General features: G+C 40.0%; 1 protein-coding gene across 9 annotated transcripts in view; it reads left to right on the top strand.

Moving 5' to 3' along the window:
* Window positions 1-13146, top strand: part of MIA2 (MIA SH3 domain ER export factor 2) — a 44371-nt gene extending 31225 nt beyond the window's left edge. For 6 of the 9 annotated variants that reach the window (XM_063333908.1, XM_063333907.1, XM_063333905.1 and 3 more), the window contains exons 23-29: window positions 477-559; window positions 920-1051; window positions 2989-3141; window positions 4533-4667; window positions 7218-7294; window positions 7694-7919; window positions 8858-11708. In XM_063333908.1, coding sequence (XP_063189978.1) covers window positions 477-559; window positions 920-1051; window positions 2989-3141; window positions 4533-4667; window positions 7218-7294; window positions 7694-7919; window positions 8858-9012 — 961 coding nt within the window. In that variant the 3' untranslated portion in view covers window positions 9013-11708. Of the gene's footprint in view, window positions 1-476; window positions 560-919; window positions 1052-2988; window positions 3142-4532; window positions 4668-7217; window positions 7295-7693; window positions 7920-8857; window positions 11709-12642 lie in introns of those variants that run through there. The other 3 variants (XM_063333903.1, XM_063333902.1, XR_010070916.1) reach the window with 2 other exon arrangements.
* The last annotated feature ends 89 nt before the right edge of the window (window positions 13147-13235 follow it).

Raw genomic sequence — 13235 nt, 5'->3', positions numbered from 1 at the left:
TGTAATATTAGAACTCGGAGGTTTTGGGGGTTTGTTGGTTGTTTGTTTCTTTTAAATAAGTATGTATCAACCAGGTGTCATGGTTACCTAATGATTTTACAGCTTATCTCAGAAGTTAATACTGAGCTAAGAGATCAGGTGATGGTGGTTGAGAGGAGCTGTTACATGTGAAGTTAACTAGTACTTGGAATGCAATTTAGGGTGCTCATGAGAGTAATGTCATGCTAGGAATTGTGACATCTAACGTGCCACTTCAGCTTTTGAATTACAATTTAAATACAGCAGCATGGAGAAATACTTACAGAACTCTGAACTTAAGAACTCCCGAGACATCCTTTGTTTCTTCTTTCTATTTAGGGAATAAAATGTCTTGCTTTGGTAACCCTTTAAGTAGAAAGCCTAGCAGTAAACAGTGCACTGTAGTAAAATTTTTGCACTTCTTGGTTATTTATTACTTTTTTGTTGCTTATTTGCAGATTAACTGAAGCAGAATTTAAACTTGACCTTTTAGAAAAAGATCCTTATGCTCTTGATGTTCCAGTTAGACCATTTGGCAGAGGTACAGTATTGAATTGTAAAATGGAGCCTAATTGTTTTGGTTTATGGTTTTGTTTCCCAAGACCACACATATGTAATTGTTTGAAAACTATCTTGGCATGTGTATGTACAAATAGCAGTCATTTAAAAAAATAATTGGGTCATAAGTGACTCTAGGTCATGTCGAGTATTTTGTTGAAACTAAGAGCGTTTGTAGTATTGATGAGAGTAGACTAGGAATATGATACACATGGTAATTAGAGCACAGTTTTCATTTCACTTAGACAATTTAGTTTCAAACTTCACCTGAGAAGTCAATTACTTTATACGGTTTGCTAAACTAAATATTGTGAACTTGAGCATTTTGTTTTAACTGTTCCAGAGCATTCCCCATATGGACCCTCACCAATGGGCCGGCCTTCATCTGAAACAAGAGCTTTTCTTTCCCCTCCAACTTTATTGGAGGGCCCTTTAAGGCTTTCACCTATGCTTCCAGGTGGAGGAGGAGGAAGAGGTACAATTCTTAAACTTGAAAATGTATCTATTCTGGATTTCTCTCTCCTCAACTATAAACCTGTCACACCTTTTCCTCTTGCTGGTGACAAAAACTATTAAAACAACCAGTTCAACATAGCTAGTGAATTGGACAAACTCTTCCTGTTTTTCAGCTTGCTTCTAAAGCTGTCTGATGTGTAACAGTAAAATGGAAAATTTAGTTGTTACTAGTAGGTTGGTCAGTGGATTCACTTCAGAAGCATAGATTGAGAAAAGTGAAAAGCCAAACTTAATGAGTCTTTATTTCTTGGACAAATGAGGTTCTGCCGAAATGAACTTACGATTTTAAAGTAAACAAGAGTCGATTAGTTTTCCGAAGAAAGAATACTGCCACTTCATTGATCTACAGTCAGTGAGAGAAGGAGAGGGTATTTCTCTTTTGGCCTGTTGCCAAAAAGATGAGACAGTTTTACTGGGGGTTGTGATTGTAGAAAGTTAGTGATTCAGTAAATTGGTTTCCTCCCTTTGTTCTAAATTTGAGGCGGTAATTATGCATGGAGACGGTTTCTTCCCTAGTGGTAAAAGGGACAGGCAGGTTGCATGTAAGGAGTAAAATTTAGAGATTAAGGAGTAGGTGAAAGCAAGCTGTGGTGTCATGGGTTGTAAGGGAAGAAAACCACTGTTGCTTCATATTTTTGATGTTGATTGAAATAGTGTAGGTAAATGTTAGAGTGGAGTTCAGTATCTGTTACGGGTAATAAAGAAGCTACTATTTAATTTACTACTACTGTTACACCCGTTGAAACCTGTGCTTATTTTATGGGGAAACATGTCTAAATATGTCTTCTATAAGGATTTCACTAATCAACACCGATTTTTATTTATTTTTTCTTAAAGACCGACAGGGACTATTTGTTTACTTTAATTCATTGTAAAAAGCATATTCAGGTGCATGTGAAAGTTGATTCATTTTCTAAATCAGAAAAGCTTGAGATTGATTGTTCAATTGTAGCTGTACCACACCCAAGCAAAAGCCTACTTCATAACTTATTTGTATAGAGAGAGTAAGTAATGAAACTGAGTTGTCCAGTGTATCTTTAAATTGTACCTCAGCTCTTGCTGGTGAGGAAGAGTAAAAACTGAATTGCAAGATGTGGTTTTAGCAAGGAAAGGGACTATGAAAGGCATAACTACAGTCCATTTCATAATGGAGCACTAACGTAATTTGGGCAAATTAAACAAATGATGGGATTAAAGAATGCCAGCTACAGAGCAATTATAGTGCTCATCTCACTTTGCACAAGAAGAGAAATGGCTTCAAATTCTAGGTTGAATTTTAGGATAGAGAATTAGAAAATGATACCAGAATTCAGTATTTCTATACTTTTTCAGACCAAATCTATTTTAAAGGAAGTTTGCAACCTAAAATCATTCACTGTTACAGTTTCTCTTGCACTTGGTTATTTGTTGACCTGTCCTTCTCTAATATTTTTTTTCTTGAATAAAGAATTAGAAAGAACCAGAAGAGTGTTGAATGTAATGTGGATCTTTTCTAAAGATTAGAGTAACTTTCAGTGTGCTAGTTTTTTAGCTTGATTAGCAGCAGGTTCTTTTAGCACTGAGAAGAAAGATTTGTCTTGAGGGCAGTAGTTTCTCTGATTCGAGTGAACTGAAACTCTTAAAATTATTATTTAAAAAAAAATAAATGCAAGTGATCTAGATTGCACTCTCGTTGAACTAAGACTTTTTTATTCCAATCAAACCTTTTAAACACTTCTGGTAAACATAACTGGTCATCAGCAAACAGCTGGAGAGTCCTGTGGAGCCATGCACCTCTCATATCTTGTCAGTGTTGGCATTCCGTGATTTATTTTACTATTTTCAGACTTAACGAAGAAAGCTATAATAGAGGATTAAAAATACCTGGGTAAATAGCTATCTAATTTCTTTTGTTAGGATCCAGAGGACCGCCTGCAATGTATGAAGCTGGTAATGAAAGAGGAGAGCTGAGTTCTGATAGATTAACTGATCCCCACAGACCACCATCAGATACTGGATCCCTGTCTCCTCCTTGGGACAGAGAACGCAGGATAATTCTGCCTCCACCAGGTATAAAAATCTACTTACCTACCCTATCTATGGAAAGATGGAGCTACTGACTTGCAGGGTATATATTTAAGTATTTTATGCTTAAAAATATGAAGTGTTTTCTTGGAACTGGATGTGCAACTGCACTGAAAAAGTTTTTATAATAGTAATTTTTTTCCCCCCTTCTTAAATTTTGCAGTTCACTTGAACTTCTATGCTCTCTTTTAAATATGTATTGGTACTAGCAGTGTACAATCAACTGTTCGGCTTCATCATTTTACTGGGGGTTTGTTTAGTGCACCAAAAGACCTGCCTGGGCTGGGTAATTAATAAGAGATCTGAGAAAGTAAAATGGTTTAGTGGTACATTAGCCTTAAATAAATAAATAAAAACAAACTAACTAATGTTGAAAAATACTGTGTTTTTCAAAAAAACATTTATATTAATAGCACAGGAGTACCACGGTACAGTCATCCTGTTTGGTACATACTTTCATGTTGATACCGCCTCTGATAATTAACAACAAAATCAGTCTTCGCTCTCACTTCTTCAGCTAAATACCTGTGTTGCACATTATCGCTCAAGGAAGAGAGAGGTGAATCAAAGACCATACTGCTGATATTTCTCAAGTAAACGATGCAGGGGAAGGACAACCTTCCTGTATACCTGTAATAAAGAAGCAAAAATGCTACAAATTAAAAAAAAAAAAGTTTAAAAAAATAGGTAAAATACACAGATTAAAGCACCTCAATCATTAGATTGTAGTTGCAATATTGTAGTTGCTACACATCTGTGCTGAAAGCCTGATTATAAAACTCAGAGTCCACGGATACGGTTTCTCATTTGCCAGATCTAATCTATTGACGGGATCCTGCAGAGAGGTAGTCTTGTTTCCTTGACCCGAGTTCTTACCCATCTTTGCACTTAGATCTCACTGATTCAGTTCGTCTTGTAGCTGCACAATTGATTGCTAGATTTGACACAAGGAAGTTGATGTAGACACATTATAGCACTATGAAATGTAACAGAAAACAGCATTTTTATCTAAGAGTGGCTTAAAACGTATAGTAACTTATTTTGCCTTTGACCTTCATTGCTATGCTGAACCTTTGTTTCAAGGCCCCACTGTTTAGAACTCAGGCAATCATAACATTCAAAATTCTACTGTATGTTAAACCAAAAATCAATGGACTTTCTCTTTTGCAGTTCCTTAGAAACATAAGCTATAGTATGTACTTGGCAGGATTCCTGTGTTTGGGGGGGGGTTAATATTTGTTTGCTTACCCTGATTAATAGTCACTTTGGATATTTACAAGAGCATGCGATATCCAGAGAATTTTTCTGTTCTAAAATTGCATGGAATGGGAGGAATAAATCTTCACTGACCTGTTTTGTGATTTCTTCCATGTTAGTTGAGCCTTACGGTGATCCAGTTCCTCCTCCTGCTCGAAGACAAGAAAGATTTTTCCCTAATCCTCCAAATACTGGAAGACTTTCTGGACCAGCAGAACTACGAACTTACAATGTGCAGTCTTTTGATAAAACAGGTGGGAATTGCTTCCATGATATTCTCAAATGGACAATCTCAGTATGGGTTAACCATGTGTAGTGAGACATGTTAAGAGGACAACTTTACAGCTACCACAGACCTGATGTGCCACTCTATAAAAACATTTTTTAGCACTTGCTAGCCTTGATGCAGTCTTTCCCTGTTATCAGCAATAGCCGTCTCTTGCCAGGTGGATGGGATTTACTGAATTGTATTTTTTTTTTTTTTTTTTTTGTCCACCATCACTGTTCTGTATGTTAACCATTCAGGTTTGGCCTTGAGTCTGTTTTGGCCCCTCGCAGGAGGTTCACCACAGCATTAAAATATCACAAACCCCTACTTGCATTTCCATCCACTTTTGGTAAAGTCAGAAAGAGTTAAAGTCAGTAAGACCAGAAGAATAACAGCGAATTTTTCAAATATCCACTGGCTTTGCATATTGAGCTAGAAGGTCCTGAGGCCGCCTCCTCCAAACTGTTTACCATACTGGCAGCTTGTTGTAGTTCGCAGTGCAGTTACCCCCAGCTTAATCACACATTTCACTGACGCAAGTACCATTTGTTTTAAATTGGCTAATTACGTAAATTCTAGTTTGTGATACTTAGCAACAGCCAAAAGCTCAGAGGCAAAGTTTTGGTGAGTTTAAACCTTATCACTGAAACAGTTTAAGGGCTTAGAGCCTTAATACTTATTAAACAGTTTTCATCCGTACTTAATGCCTGGTAAGTCACATGTGTCTGAGTCATGGGCTAGGCTGAAGCCATTAGACTCACGACAGCAACTTTGCCACCCAATATCCAGTTACTCATATGATTAGTAGTGAGTTACCATCTTTGTTGCCTGGTTTCTGGGCAATGGGAGAGAGAACCTTTGATACTTGGTGTCATAACTGGGAACACTGAATTGTGTTTCAGGTTGAAGGTTCAGGCTTTACAAGGAACTGTTCTCTACTGGGGGGCAACTCTGTTCCTGTACAGCCACTCACCGTCCTACCACCTTTCCCAAGACTCTTCTGTGTTTCACTTCTGCTTTCTAATATTTTGTATTCCGTTGAGGTCTTTCTTCTGGCAGCTGGATGCTGACTGAAGGACAGGAGAGGTGCACTCTCTGCACTCGCTTGTTGCATCCATTTAATGGAAAAGGGTAATTTCTTCAGCTGCTCGCAAGCAGCCGTTAAAAAAATTTTGAAAAGCTGTATTCAGTTCTTGGGCAGTTCAAAACCTACTTACCCTACAGGGTTTTGGATAATCTTGCTGCCAGCATTTAGCAGGTCATTAAGCATATGCGAATGTTGCTTTTTAGAAGCACATAATTTTACTAGACTTGGGTGAGTATTTGTAACAATAGGAAAAAAAATTAAAAAAATCATAAACCACCCAACACACACCATCTGACTTCAGAAGAGCAACATGTCTCTCGGTACTGAAATCCAGGCTCCAACTCTGAAGAGCAAATATTCTCTCTATGATGTAAGCAGTTGAAATGCTTCAGATTGTTAAGTAACAATATCTTCAACAAAGGCAGGGCCTGCTTGAAATGGCGAGTAATTTAGATTTTTGGAGAAGATCAGTCTGTTCATTGAGAAAAGCGCTTTGTTTGCCTCAAAGGAGAAGAGATACAACACGTAGATGAAAAATCTCACTTGTTACAAGTGTCGTTTGGGTCCTGTGCTTTTTAGTGTTATTGTCTTTATTCAGGCCAAAGTGCAAGAAAGCAGTATTTTTCAAATCTCAGTTGTTTTTTTTGTGGGGTTTTTCATTGTTTTTTTCGTTAGGGTTTTTTTTTTTCTTTGAAGGAATACATTTAGTGTATATATTTTGTACATTTATATCCAGTCAGACTCTCTTCTGACAATTCCCTTTAATAATTTTCTCCAGTTGTTACTGAAAATTACCCAGAAGTATAAAGGTAAAAACACTGTTGTCTCTATTTATCTCTTAACTTATAGAGTGAGTACAGTGAATATGAGGATGATTATTCTTATTTCTGAATGCTTGTCCAGGATCAGAACTGAGGTAGTTCTGAAAGTCTCCTTGGTGATGAGCAACTAAGGAAGGAATCTGTTTTTGTCAGACTTGAATAGGATTGCTGTTGGTCTTCATGCCCAGAGCGTGTTGTAGTGCAGTCATTCCCAGAGCGGGACTTACCACAGAAATAAAGTATTAGCAGAAGGGAGCAGAAGAATGGAACTGCAACTGTGATGTTAAGATACATCACTAGGAAAATGCACTTGTAACTTCTAAAAAAAAATAAAAATAGTAATACTAAAATGGCAGAAAAAGCCTTATTTGGATACAAGAAACTTTGGTAAAAGCTGGAACCTTGCAATTCATGTGCAACCTGTACAGAAGTTGCAGAAAATACTCAGGCGTAGCTTTGTGTTCTTCAGTTGTCTTTCAGTCAGCCTGCAGAACAGTTGCTTGATGCGGCAATATTTTTTTTTTTTTTTTTCTTTCTTGCCTGTATATCCTGACTTCAGGAGAAAATACTGGAATCAGTGGTGGAGAGGAGTTCAGCACTGAATAACTTGTTTAACTTTTGCCTACAGATGGACAAACATCTTCAGAAAATAGCCCACGCACAGAACCAAGTGGAAATGAGATGAAAGATCATTCTAACCTTAGCGTAAGTAGCAAAAAAGAAACTTGATTTAAAGAAGCTTTAATTTTTTAAAAATTGTCTCTAGTATGTTGGTCATTTTATATTGCACTGTGCAGTCCAAATTATAAAATTCTATTTATGCTTTTATCACAGCACTTACTGTCTTGTGAATTAATTTTGAGGTATGACTAATACAATCCCTGCTGAAAATAAATTATAACCCAAAAGATGAAACTGTGGTCAAGCTGATGGTCAGCGCACATAGATAGCCTTGCTCAGGATTATGCTGTTGCTCAGGCGGAGTTGGAACTAGCTGTTAGTGAGCGTGACAGTCTATATCAAAGTTGGCCTGATGGGACTGGAGGTGTTCCCTCTTCTTATCCCTTTCCATAAGCTCAGTTCCCTGTTTTCATTGTGTTGCAGAACTCGCTACCTGATCAGTCACTGGCATCTGAAAGTGAAGCCATCAGTTCAGGGTTTGCTCCTCCACCTTTCCCTCCAGTCAGACCTCCGATGATGCCTGTGGATCCTAGAGCACCTTTCATGAGACGAGGACCTCCTTTTCCTCCCCCGCCTCCTGCTGGCATGTATGGACCACGGGAATGTTTTCCAGTACGAGACTTTGGGCTTCCGCACCCTCCGCTGCCAAGTACGTAGCTTTTGCCAGCATTTACTTGAAGTTGATGAACATGAGTGCTTTGTGCAGGTAGTGAGGTATCACACTGGGTGGACGCTTAAATCTTCATTTGCACGTGCTACTACTCAATTCAACTAACTGGGAGCATCTTTTTTGATGAAGGTTAATTGCATACTTTCTTCTTCATGGTTGCTCTTATTTTGAGCAACCTGGTGTACTGTGAGGTGTCCCTGCCCAGAGCAGGGGGGTTGGAACTAGGTGATCTCTAAGGTCCCTTCGAGCCCAAACCATTCTATGATTCTATAATATTGATAATATTTTTATAAATGCTAGCTTTGGCTGGAAAATACACATACGCACACTGTCCAGCATTTAAAGGGTCCTTTTTTGGGGTAGGAAAAGCAAGTAGATGCTTACCTTAATCCTTTTCCTCCTAGGAGGTCACATCATACATAAATCTTAACGTTTCATCCTTTAGCTTTGAGGTATGCTAAGGCCATAATTATTTGTTAATTGATTTTCTTTGAAATTTGCATTAGTGCAGCAAGATGTTTCAGACTGAAGGGCTGTTTCTGTCTCTTGCTTTTTCTCTGGTTAACCTGTGAAGAACCTGTTTAGTTTATCTTCCAAAGTATCTGTAAGGGCTGACAGCCCGGGGCTGCTCCAGCAGACCAGAGGTGATGGTGGCAGCAGCAGCCCATTAACAGGCACTGAGTGGCTGCTGCCCTCAGCCTCTCGCAGGTGACTAGTAAAGTTATCGTTTTTCCTCCCCCTTCCAAAGACAAAGAGCCTCTTTCTCTCTTTGGAGCAAAAGACCTAACTTAGGTCTGCTTTGTGATTTTTATTTGGGTAGGGCCATTGCTGAGCAATGGGCTGTGTGGGGTGGGAGGAGCAGGTGTGTGTTTGCTGCTGGGATTGATATTAAGTGGACTACTCACGTTCTCTCACAGTAAGAAATCCATTTCCAATGAGATCTTATCCTCACTATCCGCCTCAACGACCTGGATTTTTGCCGCCGCTGCCGACACCTCCTGAAAACAGAGTTGAGCCCCCTCAGTCAAATCCATCAGCTGCAGAACAAACCGAACCCCAGCAGGAGACTTGATGGTCATTTGAGCAACGTGCTGAACCGTTTCTGTGCTCTCCTAACGGCATTTTTCCTTACGTTAAGTAACCGTTGTTACTTAGGTATATATAAACTACTTTGCTCAAATTGAAGCTTAATAGAGAATTCTCAGGATAGTATTTTGTAAATAAAGAATGAAATAACTATGAATATTGTGAATAAGTGATTTCCATTGTACAATAGCCATTTTAAATTAAGTATTTCTAACTTGAGTAATCTCTTCAGAGGTGTATAAAAGTCCATCTGCTTTGTCCTTGTTTAGTTGTACAGGGGATCTCTCTGCATGCCAAAAGCGCTGCCTGCTGCTTTATGAATAGAATGTGAAAACAGTTAATAAAAGTCTGCTGAAAATGAAGGAAATGTCACTGTTAACGTGGTACTATGGAAGTAGTTGAAGAGGAATTAATATCATTTGCCACTACACCCGTACTCTGGTAATGACCTCACAGGTAATCTTTCAGCTGTCAGAGCTTTACGAAGTGGCAGTTGTCCTGCTGCTACAGTGGGAGGGAAGGGGAAGAGGAAGCGTAGCGCAACTCTCACATCACTCTTCAAAACTTATGCTGTAGGGTAGGTGTTTTATTAAAAATGTGTAGATGGGTTTTTTATGAGATGAGGGGGAAGGAGGCAGAGCTGTGTCACGCTTTAGCACCACCAGGCCCTTGCCTTTGAAGATGCAGGCCTGCACTGAACTAACATTAGGAGGTTTTTTTTCTACTGTTTCAAAATGAATTCAGTTTATTAGTCTTTCAGATTTTAACATGGGCATTTGGGAAGCTGGGTGGGACAAAAACAACCCCACTTCCTTCAGCTCAAATCTGGGGAGCAGTCAGGATTTAGCAACAAAATGGCCACATAGGATAAGGCAGGAGCTTTCTGTGAGCGTGTTCAGCCTAACACAGAGTCCAGGCAATTAAAACTGCAAGGCAAGGGGTAGAATTTCTTTCTTGTCTAGAACAAGCAGAGAAGCAAGTATACCCAATACGCATAGCAAAAAAAAGCAACAAAAGGGGTCAAGATTATGCTGCTGTGGCAAACGCTAAAAAAACCCAAACAAATGTATAATAATGCACTGGGCTTCACAAAAAAAAAAAAAAGGGAGAATAAAAAAATATGAGGAAGAGGCAGCAAACTACAGCATTAATAATTTTGAATGGCTATAAAAGCATTTGGTGTGTTAATTCATCCGCTTCTTCCCTGTGGTCACAGCCACCAGGAGAGGCACCCCCCGCATACCTGCAGCCACGATGCCAGATCTGGACCGAGCCTACCTCCATTTTACTGACTATTGTACAATCTAGAGATTTCTGCCAGAAGCCATGGGCTCTTCTGCCAGTTTAGCTTCAGATTGAAAACCATGTAATTCCTCACCATGCAGTCAGTCAGTAGGGGACTCTAAGATAAATAAAGAAGGAAACCGTTTTTAGCAAGCTCCTGCTTGCCACCACAGCTGTGGGCAGCTCCCCCGTTCTCTGCACACACACACCCCACACAGTTTCAGCCTTTAATAGAAATGCAGCCACCACACCCCATAATTAGAAGTTACAAAAAATAAAAAATCACCAGCCCACTTTTTTTTGGTAATTGTTTAGGTCAGGTCTGCTGAGGGAAAGGAGCTTTTTCTTTCTGCAGCTCAGTGCTCCTGCTCCTCCTGTTATTTCCACAGCTGCTTCTTCCAGCTGCAGAAATCTGTGGCTCATTCCTGTGATTTCTTTAGTCTCCCTTCTACTCCTAGGTTAGTCCTCAAAGGCATTTCAGTAGCCCTTTGTCCTTGAGCTATCCTGCAACAACTTGGACAACAGACTTTTTAAAGCATTATCTACATTATGCTAAGTAGCAGTTAGAACAATTCCATTTGGCTGTGGAACGATTTTTTAGCCAATTAGTTACCTTCTAAAGGCTCTAAATTTGCCCAGAAGACTTCACCAGGATTCCAAAATGAACGATGTGGTTTTCCCCTCACGCTTCAAACCAGTCCCAGGAACAACCAGAACTGCCAACTGTCCCCTTGCCCCCATAGGTAGAACCAGTGGATAGCACCCAGGTCCTCACTGTAACAATCCTGCCACCAGGAGAACCCATTCCTTTTTTTCCAGCTCACACTAAGGGTTGCAAACTACTTAGGAAGGTAACTATGGTTTATGAACAAATACAGTATGTCTCTGTGTGGGTTAAATATTTGTTCTAGCTTGTAACTAAGATAACCGTCTGCAAAAAAACAATTCTTCCTCCAGTCTGCTCTATGCCTACAATGATGTTGGACGCTGCAGGCAAAACAAAAATTAGCCAGACTAAGGCTAATGCAGGACAAGCGTGGATTAGATCATCCCACAGAGAAAATGGAATCATTTCAGACTCCCCCTCCTCCCAGTAATAGCCCAAAATTTTATTTGCAGACAAGCAATTTAAAAACAAGCTCAGATTTATGCAGTAGGAAGCAGGGTGTAGTAACCCAACAGATGTATTTAGATGTGTTTTAACAGAGAAGGGTCACACAAGTGCTTATGGGGTGAAGTCCCTGTCCTGCGTCCGTGTGTCCTCCCCCTCAGAAGAAAAAGCCATACAGTTTGAACAACTGAAGGCTTGTGTTCCAAGTCCCTGCTCCTAAATCTAGAATGCAGCAAGACTAACTTGACATTGCTGACTCTTTATGGAAAAGAAAAAAAAAAAAAACACAAAGAAAAACACAAAAAAAACCCCTTAAAAATCCCCTTTGGGATTATACAAGCTCAAAGTAATTTCACAGAGTCTGTAGGGCCCCGCTCCAGACACACATGCCCTTTCCCTGTTAGGACCCATCTTTATTTCCTTACATTTGATTTCAAATTGCTTCAGCCCAAATCCTTTCACCCTGGTATCACTAATTCAGATTACTGCTAAAAATACAAACAACAAACCTGACTTTTATTTATTTCTAAGAGAACAGAACAATCAATCAGAGGCATATTGCCCCAGCGCTGCTCAGGGCTTGGGCTTCACCACACACTGGTGCCTTACTGCACTCCCTCTACTTGAAATAAATACAGACTGCTATAATCTTTCTTAGATACATTGACTTGGTACCTGGAATCCTGGCCATACCCAGTGATTAACTTCAGCCGGGGTGGGAAGTCAAAGCACCCACAAGAGACACCCCTTGGTACAGCCCCCTTTGAACACCGCGGCTGTAACCCCAAAGTGAAAGGGCTGCGCGTGTGTCGTCAAGTGGCCTCTTCTTCCTGCTCCTTATCTTACAAGATTAAATTAATTAAAAACAAAGCAGAGGATAGGTTAGACTAGAAGTGAGAAACAGGTTTATGTAACAGAAAGGTAAACAAGTTGCTTCCCAACTGCGTTAAGTCAGGCAGTTATCCATAGAAACACAGCAGTCCACAGAGACAAAATTAATGTCTGTTTAGACGCAGTATTTGCTTCAGAAGAGCCAGAAATCTTGATCACTTTATGACCAAATTTAAGGTCCAGATGATGCTGACCAACCCCCGTCAGATTTAACTGCTACATAAACCTCTCCCCTGAGGCTGAGCCCTGAAAAGCACCGACACCAAGCCCCGCTACTTCACTTTACTGGGGTATGAAAACCCGCAACTGTATTTACCTTATTACCCACAGCATCTCTTCAGTGTGTTGGTCCATGACCTTGCTTCCCAAACCTAGAAGACCTAGGAGACTGCTTAAACAACAAGCGGGGCGATTCTCAACACTTGGTAGTGGTTTGGACGATGGCAAAATGAGTTTTGGAAGCTGCAATTCAATCCATGCTTGGCAGGCGCACGCAGCACAGCCACTCCGGCAATTCCCACAGCATCCCCGGCCACCACGGGGCACCGCAGCTCCTCCACAGCTTGCCAGACATTGGCAGTTTTCACTCCGAATGCATCGCCACGTACCCTGGAGTACGGATAAAAGGTCAAACTGAAGCATTGCAGGTATTCATAATCTATTTAATAGTGGGACACCAAAGAAGTACTACACATTTTTTTTTTTCTTGAGCACATTAGATTTCGATTTAAGCAATTGCAACGGATGCAGGAATTTCTCAAAAATAGTCTTTTCTATGTTCTACAATCCACAGTTTACTGTATCAGTCTAATAAGTCATATCAATGATAATACTCTTTGTGCTAACTGGTCTGATAGTCTGATCTTTAGCAAAGCATCCTTCCGTGTCCTCCACCACCACCACCCCCCAAAATGTTGACAAAA

Source organism: Chroicocephalus ridibundus, chromosome 4 (genome assembly GCF_963924245.1).
Source record: "Chroicocephalus ridibundus chromosome 4, bChrRid1.1, whole genome shotgun sequence".
NCBI classification, from domain to species: domain Eukaryota; kingdom Metazoa; phylum Chordata; class Aves; order Charadriiformes; family Laridae; genus Chroicocephalus; species Chroicocephalus ridibundus.
The sequence above is the reverse complement of the archived record's forward strand: the minus strand, read 5'-3'. Positions and strand labels throughout refer to the sequence as shown.